The sequence below is a fragment of the Erithacus rubecula genome, assembly GCF_903797595.1.
Source record: "Erithacus rubecula genome assembly, contig: SUPER_Z_unloc_3, whole genome shotgun sequence".
Taxonomy (NCBI): domain Eukaryota; kingdom Metazoa; phylum Chordata; class Aves; order Passeriformes; family Muscicapidae; genus Erithacus; species Erithacus rubecula.
In genome coordinates, this window is record NW_027635944.1 from 3,186,910 (window position 1) to 3,206,426 (window position 19,517).

General features: G+C 46.4%; 1 protein-coding gene across 2 annotated transcripts in view; it reads left to right on the forward strand.

Annotated features, from left to right (window-relative positions):
- Positions 1-471: 471 nt before the first annotated feature.
- Positions 472-19,517, forward strand: part of LOC306814914 (uncharacterized protein) — a 31,140-nt gene continuing 12,094 nt past the window's right edge. For both annotated transcript variants that reach the window (XR_013777280.1, XM_079331429.1), the window contains exons 1-3: positions 472-569; positions 938-975; positions 1,410-1,535. Coding sequence is in view for 1 of the 2 variants with exons in the window: in XM_079331429.1 (XP_079187555.1) it covers positions 491-569; positions 938-975; positions 1,410-1,535 (243 nt within the window). In the remaining variant the exon portion in view is untranslated. The remainder of the gene's footprint in view (positions 570-937; positions 976-1,409; positions 1,536-19,517) is intronic.

The window sequence follows — 19,517 nt, forward strand, 5'->3', positions numbered from 1 at the left end:
GATCTGGGGGCTCTTCTCTTTTTCTGGGAGTCCCTGAGAGAGTGGTCCCTGCCCTGGCCAGGAGCAGAGGGGCTGCAGATGCTGCTCTGGGCAGGTGGATCTGCCACTGCCGCCTGCTCTGGCTCCTCCTGGGGCTCGTCCCACTCTGCAGGGTCCGGCACGGGCTGGGGACAGCTGTGGCTCCCTTGGAGGCTGGCCTGCGGCATCCCAGCTTCCTGCTCCACGTTGAAGCTTGCGGGGCCAGTGGCAGGAGTCCTCTCCTGGGATCTAGTGCAGCTGAAGATGCTGGAGCTGGTGCTGGCCACAGGCCTGGTGTCCTCTCTGGCGTGGTGGAAGCACAGCAGCTCTGCGCCTCCTCGCTGCGCTGGCCCTTGGGCGTGCTCGGGACAGGAACATCCTCCTGATTGTCAGTGGGCAGCAATGCACCCACAAGATCCTTGTTTGTTCTGGTGTTTCAACACAATATGAAAACTTGCATAACACTGTTGCAATGATTGAGCAAATCACTGCTGCAGTTTGCACACTTTATGGCGTTGCTTATTCAGGATATTACCTGACTAGTCTGGGACGTAAGTAGAGATTTTCATAACCTGGCTTTTGTACGTCTTCCTGCTCTTTCCTAGTGACTGGGTTGATTTTGAAACAGGAAGAGCATTAGGATGCCACTGATTTGGTAAAGCTCCTTTTAACACCTTCCCCTAAGAACAGGGAGTCTGTGACCATGGGACTGAGGGCAGCATTTGCAGGGAACCTGCAGAGGGTGCATTCCCTTCACGGGGGAGTCTGTGGCAGCAGAGTCTGACATTTCCTCAGTCTGCTGGATTGAGCAGGACAATTTTGAAAATGCAAACTGGGAGACCTTCTCAGAAGGCCTTATAAAAACTGGTTCTCTCCAGTTTCCTCAACGAATTTGGTTCATTTTTCCTGCCCCCTAGAGGTCACCTGAGACGTGTATTCAGAGGTGCTGCTCCTGAGGTGAGTGAGAAAGGAACATTAGATGTTCCTGGTGTTTAAGTATTGTGAAGGAAGCTGTGAGCTTGGCCTGTGGCAGTAGAGTGTGGAGGGCCAACTGGGTAGGCTAAGAGAAAATCTATTTCCATGTATGCAGCAGCAAATGCAAAAGCATTGCTGCAGCTTCCTAATTTTCCATTTCAGAAATTTAAAGAACTCAAAGCTCAGTTTGCAGAGAGAATGTTGCTTGCTAATAATAGCCAGGGTGAATTATCTAATTCAGAGCAATTTTCAGTACTGTTGAATCAGAGCATTTTAATTTTGTTGGAGTAATTTAGAATCCTATTGCTGTAAAAGTCTGTGACTTGTCCTTAGAAGATCTGGGTGTATAGCTGAACAGAAATAAGGTTATAAATGATAGGCAGCTCCCTGTCCCTCAAGCTACTGTCTGTCCACAGAGCACAGAACCAACAGCACACTCTCCTCTGGTTCCCACTGCTCCTGGGGAAGAGGCCAAAGATGAGGCCAAAGATGACAACAAGCCTCCAGCTGTGGTCGCAGCACAGGCTGAATATTCTGAGCTGGTAAGTACCAGTTCTGGCTGGTGCTGTCTTTAGTGCAAGACAGAGCTGCAAGTTTCTGACCAGCCAGCAGTTGCTGTTGGTGGCTGAGGATGCTGAGTGCTGGAGTCCTGCCAGGACCTGGCAATTCCCCCCAGCCTGTGAGAGCTCCAAAATGGGCTTAGATCTGTCATGTTGAGGCACTAAAGAGCTGGTGCCTCTGGGAGAGCATCTGGCTCCTTGGCCCAGTGAAGCTTTTGTCTCTTGGCTTCTGCAGTGCTATGGCCTAAGGCACATGTGGTAGTGCTGGACACCACAGGTCTTTGTTTGTTTTCCCTTTCCGGAAGACTGTGTTTGATGATTGTCGAACTGTTCTGCAGTTTTCTTGAGTAATTCTTTACCATTCTGAGTGTTTTGGCCCTCCTCTCTTTTGGCTTTTAATAAGCTATAAAGAGATGATTATGTTTCTGATCAAAGGAGGCAAAAGTAACTGTTTCACCTGTTCAAACACTTCATTTCCAAATGTTCCATCACCAGCACAGTGTTGTCCCCAGGCAATTCTACAACCTTTATGGGTTTATGCACTCTTACTGCCTGTGTTTTCAGGATAGCTTCCAAACTTGCCATTTCTCCCAGAAACATTCTTCTGGCCTGCCATATATTAAAGAAAAGCATTAGTCTCTGTAAGCATCAATCACAGGCAAAATAAAATAAAATAGAAAAGAAATAAAAAGTTTGGAGCAAATGTTTATTAATGCACAAGATATAGAAAGAACTGTACCATAAGACTTGATAATTTTACAGTTGCAGAAATTTCACTTTGTAAAACAAACTGAGAAGCAACTTGGGTTCTAGCATTCTCTATAATTTAGAAACTCTGTTTACAGTTGAAGGAGTGCAAACTGCATGCACACAAAATGTATTAATACATTAATACAGTTATTAATTATTCTAATAATACAGCAAATGTCTAGGAAGCCATGGACAATACACCCCATCAGCTGGGGGTTAGAAGAATGGCGCTGACATTCACAGACACCATGACTTTCCAGACCAAATAACAGAGTCAAGCTTGAATTTGCAGCTCTAGAAGGACAGAACCATACGAGTGTTAAAGATGAAAAAGCCCTGTAAGATCCTTGAGTCCAACCACTAAGCCAGCACTGCCCTGGGCACTCTGTGTGTGAAGAAATTTTCTCCACCATCCAGTCTAAACCTCCTGACACAACTTGAGGTTGCATCTTCTCGCCTGTTCCCTGGGAGCACAGTCTGGCCTTGCTCCCTGTTGTCAGGGCCACAAGGTCCCTCCTGAGCCTCGTTTTCTCCAGGCTGAGCCCCTTTCTCAGCTCCTTCAGCCTCTCCTGCTGCTCCGGACGCTTCCCCAGCCCCATTCCCTTCTCTTGACCTCCTCCAGCCGCTCAATGCGTTTCTTGTCCTGCCCAAAACCGCCCCTGGGATTGGAGGTGCCACAGCAGCGCCCAGCACAGGGGACTGCCCCGGTCACAGCCCCGCTCGTGCTGCCGCAGCAGGAGCGCCACAAGCCAGGGATGCTGCTCCCCAGCCCGGCACCTCGGCACAGCTGCCCCTCGCAGTTTCTCCTCACCAACAGCCGGCCGCGCTCCGTGCCGCAGCTCTGGCCCTGGCTGATGCCGCCGCCCGAGTGCCCTGTCGGCCGCAGCACCGCGGTGCCGCGCGCCCGCCTCAGCGCCTCCTCCATGGCGGCCGCCGTGAGGGGAGCCACGGGCGGGAACAGAATGAACGGCGCGGGCAAAAGCGGGGCGAGGAGGAGCGGGCAAGGGGCAGCTGGGGCACAGAAAGGGTGTTTGAGGGGGGCAAAGGGAGTCTGAAGGGGGAAAGGGCGGCTTGAGTCGGCCAAAGGGCGGCCGAAGCGGCTGAGGCAGCTGAAGGAGCCGGGCCGGTGACCCGGGCGCTGCTGTCCAAGCGCGCTCTCGCTCCTCACGCGCCACTTTGCTCGCGTCCAGTTTTGTTCTTGGGGTCTGTCCCGGTCTGAGGTTTCTGCTTTGGCCCGAGATCACCTCAGAGGGACATGGAGTGGTTCAAACTCTGGTTCTCTCTGAAGCAGTCGAAGAGAGATTGCCGGAGACGGTTTTCTCTTGTTCCAAGGATTGTTTATTACGTCTTATCTCAGTGGCCTTTTACTTGGCCAGCAGCAGTCTGCTCAGCCGGGCATCCAGGGTGGAATCTCCCTGGTGAAGGCAGTTTCCTCTGCCACAATTATACTTTACCCAATTTGATGAGTTTGGCTTATTTTGTTCCTCATAATCTGTCCTAGTCTTGGTTTTTGGCTAAGTGTCCCTGATTTGAGGATGCCATCATTCTGTTATGTCTGGTTTTGCTTGTTTTGTTACATCCATTTACTTGCTTTTATTATTTTTCTGTAGCTTCTGCAGCTGCTGAGACATGTTAAACCTAATTTATCTGTCTGCAAGGCTGATGATTCGTCACTATCAAGTACTTGATTTCTGCCTTGAGATTTATTTTAATTAGTCTGATCCCAAGGATGGAGCTCCTCTGCTATGGAGACAGGCGGTGAGAACTGGTGGTCTCTGCCTGGAGGAGGGAAGGGAGACCTTTGAGCCCCTTCCAGAGCCTAGAGAGACTCCAAGAGAGCCAGAGAGAGACTTCAGACAAAATGTGGAGTGAGTGGACAAGGGTGATGTCTTCAGGCTGGAAGAGGGCAGGGTTAAATTGGATATTGGCAGGAAATCCTTCCCTGTGAGGGTGCTGAGGCCCTGGCAGAGGGTGCCCAGAGAAGCTGCAGCTGCCTCATCCCTGGGAGTGTCCAAGGCCAGGTTGGACAGGGCTTGAAGCAACCTGGGATAGTGGAAGCTGTCCCTAATCATGGTAGGGGAATGGAACAAGGTGTGTTTAATCCCCTTTCAACCCAAAATATTCATAGATTCCATGAAAGCAAAGATCCACAGAGAGTTCTGCCTGGTACTGCCATTACTTGAGTTTCCTCCCAAAGCTTTCAGGAGTTTCAAGTCTTTTCATTCTGTGTTTTGAGGAACAAGTCCCACTCCATCCTTCCATGGTGGGATTGGTGAATGTGGAGGAGCAAGAGTGGGGAAAAGTGATGGGAGCAGTAATTGGCAATAACAATATTATCTGAGAAAATAAACCATCAATAAGTTTTTCTAAACGTGCTATGATACATGCTTTATGCAAATGAACTAACCTCCTGTTTATACTCATTTAACAACTATTTTATTTTTCACAGTACTGCTGAAATCAGCAGAAGGTAATTCCTGCCTGTCTCTGGTGACCTCACTCCCATTCATGCCAAAATTCAGGGATGGCATTTAGTCACTTCATAAAAGAAAATGAACAAATATCAACGTGTGAGTATTGGTGTCCTAAACACAAGTTTGAGACACAGTGCAGACTATGAAAAAAAAAAAAGAAAACAAAACAAAAAGTTTCTGGATATTAATAATTCTCCAAAAGAGAAATTTTTCGAAAAGTTTAAACAGAACCTTTTTCCTTCTTTTAAACTAGCCTGTAAAGAAAAAATAGTATAATTAGCTACATCTATATCTATATCTGGAAGAAGTTTTTGATTTTCAAGGTTTATACTTTCAAATTACAGCATAAGATATTCAAAGTCTATTTTGATTTTTCAAAGAAGTGATACGGTTAAGCTGCATCCCATCATTGAGGAGAACTGCATGCCAAAAAGACCAAAGCCAGGTTTCCTGCTGATCATGGGGAATGTCTGGAGCTGGGGTCAGTTCTCTGCACTAGCTTGATGGTGGAGACAAAAGATGGTGGAGAAAAAGAGATGCTGTTTGATCACTGCTAAATACCAGCCTGAGGATTAACAGCAGCCAGGATCAAGGATTAGTGAGATCCCATGTGGTGCTCACCTGTCTGCAGCACCTGCAGCATCAAAGTGGTGATGGAGTGGAATCCTCCAGGAATGGCACTGGATTCTCAGCACCTTCTGAAGCAGCACACTTACTCAAATGGGCCAGAACAAATCCCCTCCTGTTCATCAGCACATCTTTCCATTTCTCTGCCTGCACATGACAGCAGCACTCTTGCACCCTTTGTCAGCCACCCCAGGCTGTGCCATCACAGGCAATGTTTGTGTGTCTGTGTGAGCAGGTCAGCTCTACAGGGCAGGCAGTAACACCATCATGAGCCCTGCATCAGTGGGCTCCCAGCATTTGCTGAACAGCAATGTCCACTGCAGGTACACAGGAGAGATACAGATTCACTGTGCTGTTTTGCAGCACACAGACTGTCGTGAACACTCTCAAGGCTTCAGAATCGCTCAGTGCAAGTGGAGCAAAACCTTCCACTGAAGCCCTGTCAGGTCTGATGATGAACTGCAGTGCTGGACCTTGCAGCAGCACTGACCTCCAGCTGCAGTGCAGGCACAGCCTGTAACCCAGAGGGTGCAGGAGAGTGCAGATCAGTGCTGTGGAAGGAGGGTAAAGAAAATCATCCATCAGCTGTGCTGGGTCTCAGTGACACAGGGACAGGGCTGTGAATTGTCACACACATTGCAGCAGCTGTGTCCCAAGTGGCAGCTCATGTCAGAGCCAGGCCCAGTGGCTTAGATACAGGGCACAGAAGTGCCAGAATGGGTCCCAGTATGGAGAATTCCACAGCATTTTGGGTGTGCTCAGGACAAAGGGCAGGCACACCCTGGGGAATGCAGCTGTGCATGGGAGAACTTCTCTGGCTTTGCCACTGAAGTGTAGAGCTGAAAAGAACTGCACTAACCCAAGGGCTGACATGGTCTCAAGTAGGAAACACAAATGTTCCATCCATGCTACAAAAAGGGATGCACCTTGCCTGCCTCTACACTTCCAGGAATGCAGTGCCTTTGAACCCAAAAATTAAGGGAAAAAAATCACACTGACCCCAGTTACTTGAATGCCTGTTTTCTGGAAGGGAAACATTTTCTGGTTCACAGTGACACACAGCAGAGTGGTGCTGGAGACGAAGTCTGCTAGCCCTACTACAAAAATCTTGCCCAAAGCCCCAAAATTAGATTTGAAAACATAAAGCTTCTCTTTTCACTTGGCAGCATTTTGAATGTCGTGAGACACTCAAAAATTTGGCTCAGTTTTGACCGAATAATCTGTGCTTTCACAGGATAAAGTAAGCAAGGATTTACATTAAAATAAAGCAAAAAGCTGCATGAAATGAAAGTTTCTGCTATTTGGTAATCACAGTGTTTTACTGGTATAGACATGTCATCTTTATTAGATTTCTGGCACACAGAGAAAAAAATTTTTCAATACATATTTTATATGAGCAATACCTTCTTTGCCTCTCTCTTTTCAAAAAATTCTTGATAGTAGCATATAAGTAGATACTAGCATGTTTAAGTTATAATCTTGCCCAAAAAATAGATATGTTTTGGTTTTGGAAAAAAATAATTTCCCCAATATTATTAATGCTGAGGAACTACTAGATTGGTAAATGTGGTTATCTTCCACAATGGAAGTAGCAATTTAATAGGAAAAAGTTACAGCCACATGCAAGTACTTGTTGCTTTCACTGCAATGGGGGCTGCAGTTGCAGGGGTGAATTTCTACCTTATTGACTCTCCAAAAAAAAGGTGATTTCTTGTTCTCCTGTGCAATTTTCTAGTCCTTCTATCACTTAAGGCAAAGAGCTTGAATTAACAAGAAAGAAAACAACCTTAGACTTATCCTAAAGTATTTCAATTTCCTACAATATTTTTTCTTAAAATGTGCACAAGTTCATAAGAGAAGTACTGGGTCTCCAGTGTCTACTGATAAATTTGTTTCAATGCACAAAACCTCAGCTTTGAAAAGGGAAAAGACCAGAAAAAAGCAGCTTCATGCAACATTAACAACAAAAGTAGTTACAATGCTGATTCTTTAATACAGAATTTTGACACTAATTTACATAACCTCAATTAAATTACAATTCAATAATGACATAGATAATCCTGCTGGCATTAATCCTGTATTTTAAGTATATAAACTACACTTGAGAGAATGGCTATCTGATTGTTCAGTTCCTGTATTAATCTCTTAATGTGGATAGCTTGTTGTGCAGATATTGGCATCTGTTTTTCACCTCAGAGTAGCTGTGGCTAAACTATGAAGGAGAGATAAAATTATGGCATGCAGACATTTCTGCAGAGTTTAGAATTTCATGTTCTTTGCTTTAGGTAGCCTTGAGCAAGACTCAGAGTTTACCCTCTCCAGAGACTGTTTTGTTTACTGATACTCTAAGGCTTTCTAAGAAGCAACAAACTCCCTTGAAGTCAATATGAAGAACATTTTGACTCTACCAGAAAATGTAAACTTATATAAAACACTAAAATTGCACTCAATTGACACAAGGTATTTTCTTCTCTGTGAGTCACCACTCTCCTGCTTTGCAAAACCAAATTTCAATTCCCTGTCTCACCGAAGATCTGCAGTTAAACCTGTCAATAGGCAATAAAAACAGCTCCATTCTTGAAGACTCTCTTTGGGATGTATCTTCTGCTGCTGTGCATCCACAGACAGCTCAATCAGGTGAAATAAACTTTTTTTGGTTCAGTTTTGCAAAAATTGCATTTTGAGGGTACATGCAAATTCCAGAAGGTTTCCCTTTGTCTGCTGGAGCCAAGCCTGGGACTCAGCTTTGCACAGCTGCAGATCTGAGAGTGTGGCTGTGGCATGGGGTGGTGATGCAAATAAAGGAAAAAAAGAATATTGTATGGAGATCCATTTCTAGAATGGGGAGAATGGTGTGATGGTACTCAGGAACACCCTGCACTTCAGAGTGCCCAGAGACTGTGAGACCAGCAGAGTTCTTGCAGAATCTTCTCTTTTCTGCTTTGAAGTCACTGGCCTTAAAATTAATGTTTATGTTAAAAGTAGAGCCCCCAGAATGCTGTGGATCCTCGGGTGACCAAAGGCTCCAGGCCTCTGCATCTCTTCTCTTGCCTGCTGCTTGTGTTACATGTGTGACACATTTACCTACACAATGCTCACTAAGGAGTTTGACATTGCTATGTGCCAGTTGTTAGTTATGTCCTTGCTGCATTCTATTTTGGAGAATTATTAATATCCAGAAACTTCTCTATATTTGTTTCCACATTCTGCACTGTATCTCAAACCTGTGTTTAGGACACCAAAAATCACACGTTGATATTTGTTCATCATCTTTTATGAAGTGACCAAATGCCATCCCTGCATTTTGGCATGAACAGGAGTCATGTCACCAGAGACAGGCAAAAAGTACCTCCTATTTCTAGTTCTGCTGAAGAAAGACCAGACCATGACTGAGCATTCTGAGAGGGAATAAAAAGAAGGTTCTGATGGCTAAACCTGCAAGTGCTCAGCTAGCCTTAGTGCTATGGGAGCCCCTGGAAAATGCAGTTCTGTAAGCAGAAAAATGCAGGACAAGCCCTGCATTTGGCAGCAATCTCTAAGTGTTCTTGTCCAACACCACCACACAAAGCAGGGCTCACTTTCAAGTTAGATCCAGCTTCAAAGTTATTTCATGTGGCACAGGGTCCTATTTCAGGGAAGTACTAAATAAATCCATGGCTAAAGTTCCAGTGAAAAGATTGTTCCTCTGCTGGGTTAAAACCAGCAGCTTTGGATGGATGGGAAACAAATGTTGGCAGTGCCAGACACTGTTTAGACTGTGGAGAGAAATCATAAGTCACACGGACAAATGGAGATTTCCCGAATCTGTTTGTAGTGCTGATCGTATCCACTAGCATACAAATTCATGTGCAATCTGAATGACTCAAACTCTCAAAGTCTGTAAGGGTTTTCTCATTGTAGCATATGAATAGTCCAGGAATGAGTGAAACATCACCTCAAATCTGCTATAGTATTCTATATTTCTTAAGAAGTTTGATATTTTAGAGCTACATAAAAATAATGCTGGGCAACTTTCCAGGTCCTTCATTTAATCCAGCAGGCTGTGTGTGACTATCTGCATGTTCAGAGCTGAATATTCCGTGCTCAGTGCTCAATATTTTTGTACTTTTATAGTGTTACTGTTTCAACTTTTTTCTCCTGATTCAGAAGATAGATTCTATTATTAAGAATTATCAAAACAGAATTTAAAATAAAGAAACATAACTAGATAGAAACTGTCTCATGCAAATGCAGAAGTATTTTCCAATCCAGTTCTTGCATTTAGTGTCTTTTATTGTTGGTTTTCCGCAGATGGAATCTTTCTGGCTTTTCAGCATGTGCAAGATACACCTGTACAGAAACACAGAATCACAGGGTCACCAAATCTTTAGGGGACATCTTGAGGTAGCTCAGCTTCTTCAAGAAGTGGCTCAAGTCATCCTCATGGCCCTTCCCTGGACTCTTTTGGCAAGCTGAGCTCTCTCTCCTACAGGAAATCAATGAGCTCTGAGTGGAGAGGAAGGATCCCCTCCCTCCACTGCTGCCAATGCTCTGCCAGTCCAGGAGCCTCTTGGCCTTCCTTGAGAAGTTTCTCTCTGACAAGCTGGTCCCTAGCCTGTACTAGCATGTGGATGGGGCTGTTCCTTCCCAGGTGCAGGACGGTGCTTCTTCTTGTGGAACATTTTGATGTTCCTGCCAGACCTTTTCTCCAGGCTGCCGAGGTCTCTCTGAACAGCAGAAGAAACCTCTGGTCTACAGAGCAATCCTTTCCATTGCTTCACACCTGCAGACTTGCTGAGGGTGCTCTCTGTCCCAGCATCCAGGTCATTCATGAGGACATTAAATGATGGGGTGGCCCCAATATTGACTGATTGATTGCTCTATAAGAGTTCCTGAGATAGAACCACTGGCAATACTTATAAAACTTGTCATGAGAATTCTCTTTGTAACATTTAAGAACAAATTCTGATATTTGCTATTGGACACCTTTTCTGAATTGCCTCAAATCAAGAAAGAATCCTCAAATTTATCTAATAAAACTGAATGATTCTCATTACCTTTTTCAAAAGCCTGAGCTGATTGTAGCTTTTAGGTGTCTGGGGAAAAAATTTGGGAAGCAGCTTACAGTTATTTCAAGAGAAAAGAGAGGAAGTTACGTTTGAGCATTTAATGATTTTCGCAAACTCAACTCCCAAACATTTTTCCTGGGCAAGCAAAGCAGAAGAGTCACACAGAAACTGCCAAAAAGTGCCATTGATCCAGTAGGGCTGTAGAAATGACAAACTCTGACTTCAAAACCAAATGGGACAATCTGGTGTAGGCATTGTCCTGAAATTCCTGGATGTGATGGCCTCTTCCATGAGGCAGTTGAGAAGCCCCATGAATAGAGACCAGGGTCTGTCACTTGAGCTGATGTTAATGGGCAGAGTCAGTGCTCCCCCCCAGCCCCCCCAGCAGTCCCAGCTTGCTCCATCCAACCCTCAAGCTAACAAAATATGCTCTTCTAAATGTACAAAGGAGTGGTTGAAGTGCTCATGACTCGAATGGTGACAGTAGCCTGAGGCAAGAAGGGATGATGAGACAGCAGAGCCAACAAGGGAGATGGATCCTGGGCTCTCTGGAGTCATGGGCAAAGGGCCCCTCTACCTATTCAGGAAGGCAACAACTCCAGCACCTTCCTGCAGCTGTGCTACCAGGATCCATTGCTGCTGGTTTGAGGAGCACCAACATGTTATCTTCCAGAAACACAGAGACTTGGGAAGTGGAAAGGAACCTGGCACTGTGGGCAAGTGTTGGTGGGAGTGGATGGGGCTGGAGCAAAACATTCCTTTCTGCTTCTTCCTGAGCTAGGGATACAAGCCACAGGGGTTGGAGACTCTCACCCAAAGCTAGCCACCAACCACCCAAATCCCCCTAATCCCATCATGAACATGGAAAGGCAGTGAGGGGCAGCTGCAGACTGACTGTGCTGACTGCTCCCACCACATTCCTGCTCACAGAAGACTTTGGAAACAAGTCAGAAGCAGGGACAAGACACACAGCCATGGATGGGTGACACAGTGAACAAGGGAGAGCAACATAGAAATGTAGAAGTTCCAAACAAGAAACTTGTGCTTCCTTTTTCCTCCTGGCACTGTGCACCTGCAGGGAAGAACATCTTGTCCCACATCCCGATGACATCACAAGTGGCAGATTGTAACCTCACCAGAGGATAGATTCCGACATCATGTACCTCACTGCTCATATTTGGGCACCAGGAAAGCCTGGGCCAGTCTGGTTCAAACCTTGACTCCTGCCAAGCATCTATGCAAGTAGGAGCAGCTCCTGGTCCTCATCTCTCTGCAGCCCTCTGCAGAGCACAGACATGGCTACAGGGACAGAGTGGAGTTGCCCCATCTGCCAGGATGCTCAGAGTGACGCAGCTTCTGCTCTGCCCTGTGACCACCAGTTCTGCCTGGGCTGCATCCTACGGTGGACAAGAAGAAATCAAGTGTGCCCACTCTGCAGCAGGCTGGTAGAGGCTGTCAGGTTTCCTGGCCATGAAGAAGGTGCCTGTATAGACATGGACATCAGAACCCCTGAAGAGTCACCAGAGACCAACAGCCAGGCAGGGAGAGCTCCCTTCCTTCTGGATGAAAACAGCCCCAGTTGTGCAGCGTTGACACCTTTGTCTTCTCCACAGGGAGAACTGTCCCCAGCTGAGCAGGGAACTGCAGGACCAGAACCTGTGGGTGGCCTCCTGCCCCAGGTGTGGGCAAGACTGTTCCGACAGCAGCAGCACCTCTTGGACCCTGTGCAGCCCTGCCTGTGCCAGAGGCTGGAGGGAATATACTGGGACCATTGATGGATAGCTGAGGCCATAGAGAGCTGCATCCTGTACAGCCTTTGCATCTATGGTCCAGATGTGGAGATGCTGGTTCAGGTGCTGCAGCCTCTCCTCAATGAGCACACAGTGCCACTGATCCACAGCATCAGCAGTGTCATTGTGCAGCAGTGCAGCAGGGAGGCCCAGAGGCTGCTGTGCTCTGGCCCTGTCAGGGATGAGAACAACAGCCCTCTGGCCAGCTCCAGCTCCAGCTCCAGGAGCTGCAGCAGCTACAGAACATCCAGAAGATCCAGAAGATCCAGAAGATCGAGACCCAGGTCCAGCAGCAGCCCTGCAGACTCCAAGGTGGAGAAAAAAGCTGGTACATCAGCATCCATCTCCACTGGGAGACCCAGCTGCTCCTCACCTGCACTCAACCCCTCAGAGTGGGACCAGAGCCCAGAGAGGCTGCAGCAGTGAGTGCTGGCAGGTCCCTCTGCCCAAGGAGTCCCAGCTCCCCACAAAGAAGAGGATTCAGAGCTGCCAAGATTCTCTTCCTCCCATCAGGCAGCCACTCTGACAGCAGCACTAGCAGGATTCCTGCAATCCTTTAATCAGGAAATAATAAAAGGAAATAAATTGTTGTGTCACTCACACAATTTCTGAGATTCTCTTCCTGCTAATGGCTTTACCCTTCCTCTCGTGCCCCACTGTTGGTGGCACCTACATGCTGAGGGGTGCAGCCATGGGCTCTGGAGCCTCAGGGCTATGTCAGTGGTGCCTCCTCCCACAGAAAATCCTGCTGCAGCCACACAGCCACAGTGCAGCAGATGGCACAGGTGGCAAAGGCAGGAGGGACAAATTATCTTGTCACAGGCACATTGAGGATCCAACTGGGAATCACCTCTGGCTTCTGCTGGCAGCTTCCTGTTGCTCCAGTGCCCATGGGTCGAGTGCCCACCCAAAAGGAGTGTCCCTGCAACCCTGGGCACCACTGCAGGGTGTCAGCATGGGGATCATGAGCAAGTGTCCCTCCATACCATGTATGCCTGAGGGGCCTGGCAGGGGCTTTCTCACACAGCTGGGCACAGTGGCCTACATGCCCACAGCTGGAGGGGATCCTTCCTCTCACCCACGGTGGGCACCCCCACCCAAATACTCCAAATCCTGGCATTGCACAAGGGAAAGGCAGGGCTGGAATGAGGCACCATCCAGCCACAGGACAGTCCATGCTGACTGCTCCCAGCACATTCCTGCTCATGGGACACCTGGACAATGTGCCATGGGTAGGGACAAGACACACGGCCATGGATGCATGATACAGGTGACAAAGGGAGAGTAACACAAAAATGCAGAGTTCAAAAGGAGAAACTACTGTGCACCTGTAGTGGGGAACATCCCATTGTGACATCACCAGGCTCTGGAGCGTGGCATCCCAAGCGGCAGATTGTGACAACACCTCCACTGCTGATTTTATTTGTGCACAAACAGTAACTGAGCCAATCTGGCCCAAGCCTTGACTCCTGCTGGGGAAGACTCTGGGGTCTGCAGGGTGAAACCACATTTTTCTCAGCACTGGTGGTGTGTTGGGGGCTGCCATCCACAGCTTTCAGTGCCCATCCTAGAGCCATCATTCCTGCTTCCCTGCCCTGCCTGATTGAGGAAATAGAGGGTGTGCATTTGTGGGCTTCTTAATTAGACAAAGGAGATGAAATGGCTGTTCTAAAACTCTGGAATGATGTATATTCTTGGATGTTTGGCTATATTTCTTCCTCAGTGTACACCCAAAAATAAAAACTCCTAGAATATTTGGAATCATCAGACCAAATACATGGGTCAACGGCAGATGCGTCAAATTTCCATTTGCATTTAAATACCTCTATTTAATTTTCTTTGTAGGCTTTGTTTGGCTAGCAGGTACATTTTAGCATGTAGTCTGTATTTTATTAGCCACCAAAGCAGTTATGTAAAATTAGACTTCCCACCTGTCCTGGGGAAGGTAGTAATGAGCAAAAACCACCAAGTTCCCATGGACATACAGAAGATTCAGATATTAAAGCAGAAATTAAGGGTAAAAGGAGGATCAGGAGAAGATGTACAGCTCAATTTAGTATATCCTGCCACTGAGATTAACTCAAGCCAGCAAGAAGACAGTCTAAAATATTCCCCAAGGAGATGCACCCATAAACTCTTCCCTGCCATCACTGATGGTTCAGATGTGCTGTCTTAGCTTAGCTCTTTTATGCTTGGATTGGAAAGTGTGCCGTCAGTTCCAACTAGAACAGAATTAATTGTCTCTTTTTTGCCTGAGCAGATCTAGGAGAGTAAATGACTGCTTTCAAATAAGAAGTTCCCCTTCATGCACATGTAAATCTATGTGAAAAGCCATTAATTCTCTCTATATAGGAGGACCTATATATATAGGGGACCTATATATGCCTCACTTCTCTACAGAGAACAGTAAAGAGCAGGGAAAAAAAATCCCACTTTTGAAACAAAACACCAATAAAAGAAAAGGATTTTATACAACTAAAACATGGGGTTTTTTGCCGTATCACTAGAAGAAATATTAATATGAGCTTCACATTTGAATATTTATCAATATTTGTTCTTGCATTCATTGTCAAATAAGATTTAAACATATATTCGACAATGATAAAGAATCAGAAATAGCAGAAAGAAATTGTGCAAGAGTCTTTGGGGAAGAGGGAGGAGGTTTTTTTCCTTGTATGAGATATGGGAAGGAAAATATCCTAAAAATCTCAAAAATACTATCTCAGGAAAAAAAAAAAGAATGGAAATTGATTTTATCTCTATTTAAACATCCCTGCATAAAGAGGCAGAAATATTTGAGGCTTGAGGACTCTCCATTGTTGTAAAGGAATGTGAAAAAAGGAGCAGACTGTGAAAAGCGCAGCTGTCTCTGACAGAGGACAAAGTGCTAAGCCAGCAGGCTTTAAACTCAGAACTCAGGTGGAAAAAGTGAAATTCAAGCTGTTATGACCTCTGAGACAAAACATGAACACAGAAAATCAGAAGACACCAAGTGAGGGGATGTGCCCTGACGGTCTGACCCTGGCTCATCCCATGAGCTGTAAGAAATCAGCCAGCAGAAAGCCAGGAGCCCTCTGTGCTGGCAACACGGCTGTCAGCAAGGGCAGAGCTCAGTCCCAGCACTGCCCAGGGCTCTGTGCTGCAAACCCACACCAAAAGCACACATCTCATTTCTGGCTGGGAATCTCACCACCCCCACCCAGCTGCTCACACAATCCATCACCAGGTGGTGCTTTTAGGAGCCCTCTGCTGCTGGACCGTGTGTATGACCCAGGCAAACATTTATGGACCTAGGATACTCCCAGGATTGTGTAGCAAAAATCTATAGGGTAAAAAAAAAAAAAAAGCAAACCCAAAAAATAAGACAACCAAGTAGTGTTTCTATTCCATTGAGAAAATTGAGCACCTGCAATGTACTGCAACACTTCGGTTTCTCACAATCCCTCAATCCCTCATTCTTAACAACATCATGTGGGCCCCAAAGGCTTTCAGTAATGGAGAAGATTTGACTCCTCCAACACGGTCCTAAAGCTGTCAAAGCTGACAGTGTTGAATGTGGGGCTGACACTGAAGATGTGGAATGGCTGCTAAGGAAGGAGTCCTGGCAGCTCCTGGCACAGGGGTGTGCTCCTCCCTGCACAGCCCTGGGCAGAACAGTCTCATCCAGGCTGCAGCTTTGCAGGGACTGCATGGGAACACACATCTCTTCCCACACAGATGCCCAACAGCAAGGTGGTTGAGGTCTGGATCATGGAAAACAAGACTGGGCAATTTGCCCAGCAGAGGATTTCCCAGATAGAAACTAGACCTCAGGGCACCTCTCAGGTAACTGAGAGGACAAGAAATCTGCAGCTCCAGCCCATCCCAGACACGGCTCTGGGAGCACCTACACGCACAGCAGGGCTCACACAGCAGCAGCAGCTGCAGCCCTGCCCTCCCTTTGCCTTGGCCTTACAACACAGAAGAAGTAGAAACCAACTTGGCTGTGTTATAGAATTGAGCAATAGTTAAGGTTAAACATAGTTTAAATAGTTAAGGAAAACATCTCAGGAGATTTCTCCTTCTGCTTCCTGCTCAAAGCAGCCTTTCATGGGGTCAGACCAGGTTGCCTGGGACTTCAGGCAGGCAAGGCTTGAAATCTTCCACAGTGGCACAACTACTCTGAAGGCCTTCACTCCCCCACCTTGTCCATGTGGGGAAAAAGGTTTTCCTTGTCTCCAGCCCAAGCTTCTCAAGTTTCAGCTGCTAAGCTTTTGACTGAACAAAGGGTTCTAACCACTTTTTTGAGGACTATATTTAAGAGCATGTCAGGAAGTAAAGAAGGAAAAAGAGATAGAAAAAGGCAGTTGGATTAGAGACAAATAAAAGGGATGTGCATCAGTGGGTGCCCTGTGGTGATTCCTGAGTATTTTATGGTAGAAAGGTAAAATGTAAAAGTACTAATGCCCTGAACAGGCTAAACAGCAGCAGGAAGAGAAACATGTTTGGGATGAAACCACAGAAGTAAAGAGGCCACTGGAAGAAATTCTGAATACCAGTTCCATCTGTATCTTTCCAGATCACCATAGAAAGGCAATCAAAGTGTTTACTGTATTTATTTTCTGTGTTTATTACACATTAAGAAAGGAAGAAGCCAAACTGTGAAGCCCACTCTCAAAATACACTGACTGTTCTCCAAACCTGAAATGTGGAATATGTGATGGAGAGGCTATAAAAAGAAGGTTGGAAATACAGACTGGTTTGTAATTGGCTGCTTCTTGAAGAATTTACGTTTTCAAGGCTGATAGAAGTTCATCTGTCATTTGAATGTGAGGCATAAAGGCAAAGTAAAAGCTGCCAAACTGATCTTTGAGAATGTGTGAAATTTGGCAAAAAAGGAGTCAGCTGTCAGGAGCATTGTGTTGTGACACTGTAGTTATGAGTGAGAAATTCAAAAATGATGAAAGGTAGAGCAAATGAACAAGCAGAATTCAGTAATGACCCAATCAAGTGCAAGATAAAGAAACACCCTCACCATGGCAAGAACTGGCAATCAGCACAAAGCCCTGCATTAAGGATGTATTAGTGTAGTATTTACAAGAACTGGGAAGTAATGCAGGAGACAGATTTAATCAGAAAGAGCTGATGGAGTCTTTAGTAGAAAACCTTATTTGAGAAGGCTGATTTTTATGACAAACTTGTCCCCTGTTATCTTTGATTGCTGCAGTTAATTAGATACTGCACTGTGGAGATATGGTAGAAGGCACTGAGAAAGATCCAAAATTATCACAGGCAAGATTTTTGAAAAAGCAGGGGGTTTGTGTATTTCTTTGGTTGGTTGTTTTTTAAGGCAATGGCATCAGCTCTTAGCATTTTACAGTAACAGAGTTATCTTCTGGTCCATTAACATTTAGCTCACATTAATTCACTTAACCGAATCTTGGGGATTATCGTCACCAGTTGATCACAAGTACTGCACTGAGAACTAAATGTGGGGTTTTCCTATCAGTTTCTGAATACCTGTACTAATGATAAAAATGTTCTGCAAGTACCTAGAGTTTTGCTTGCCTTTTTACTTTTATGCAACCTTTCTATATCTAAAATCAGCGTAACAAATATGATATTAAACAGAAAGCAGGAAGAATGGTGGACCTTCAGTGTAGTGAATGAGAATGTAGATTTCAAATAGATGATCACTTTACAAAGAGAATTTAATGTTAATTGATTTGGGTTAGAGAAGCAGAAACATACAATAGGAAAGACAGTCTTTATGAAGCAAAATTAAAATGTGTGGAGGGTTGTCAGAGTAGTCACTATTAATGAAGTTCATGGGCTAGAAAATCTATGAGGCAGTGCTTCTGACCCCTCTGAAATAGTGAGTGTAGAGCTGAAACGAGATTCCAGTGGAAAGGTGGTGTGGAATCTCTTTTGGAAAAACCTTCAAGCAAAGACAAAGAAAACCACAGAGAAAGAAAAAAATCATTAAAATACAAGGGATACTGATCTTACAGTGACCCAATAGAGGCCAAAAGGTACTCTTCAATCACACTCACTTGCCAATTAAAATACTCTGGAATTAAACGCTTAGGAATTAAAAATGGCAAAATCACCAATGCTAGAACTGGTTACAATATAGTAATAGATTTATTTGCTGTGAGTGTATATAACATTTTGAAATTAGTTACCAGGGACTGTGTCATCAACTGTTTTCCAGTGAAAAAAAAACCTGTTCTTTTTAACAGTAGCTGACAGATTATATCTTTTAAAATGAACATTTTGACCTTCAAATAGAAAGAAGATAAAAAATGACTGTTTTGAGGAAAATATTAATATTAATCCCTGAGAGAGTGGTCCCTGCCCTGGCCAGGAGCAGAGGGGCTGCAGATGCTGCTCTGGGCAGACGGATCTGCCACTGCCGCCTGCTCTGGCTCCTCCTGGGGCTCGTCCCACTCTGCAGGGTCCGGCACGGGCTGGGGACAGCTGTGGCTCCCTTGGAGGCTGGCCTGCGGCATCCCAGCTTCCTGCTCCACGTTGAAGCTTGCGGGGCCAGTGGCAGGAGTCCTCTCCTGGGATCTAGTGCAGCTGGAGACGCTGGAGCTGGTGCTGGCCACAGGCCTGGTGTCCTCTCTGGCGTGGTGGAAGCACAGCAGCTCTGCGCCTCCTCGCTGCGCTGGCCACAATGGCGCTGATGATGGCGTGGAGCAGCAGCGCTGTGTGCCCGCTGAGGAGAGGCTGCAGCACCTCCAGCAAGGCCTGGCCATGCGGGCCACAAAGGCTGTGCAGGATGGAGGCCTCTGCAGCCTCTGCCCTCCACCACTGGTCCCCACAGATTTCTGCCAGCCTCTGGCACAGCCAGGGCCGCACAGAATCCGGGAGGCGCTGCTGTTGTTGGAACAGTCCTGCCCAGACCTCGGGCTGGAGGCCACCCACAGGATCTGGCCCTGCAACCCCCTGCTCGGCTGGGGACAGTGCTCCCTGAGGAGAAGATGGAGGAGACACGAAAGGGCCATGGAGGCTATTTTCGGCAAGGTGGAGCGGAGCTCTGCTTGCCTGGCTGTTGGTCTCTGGTGACTCTTCAGGGCAGCTTATGGCAAATTGCACGTAGTCCTGTCCACCCTGCTCAGAAAATCTGACACTCTCTGGTGGACTGCTGCAGAGTGGGCACGGGGGATTTTTCTTTGCCCACTGCAGGATGCTGCCCAGGCAGAACTGGTGGTGACAAGGCAGAGCAGCAGCCACGTCATTCTGAGTGACCTGGCAGATGAGGCAGCTCCACTCTGTTCCCATGGCCATGTC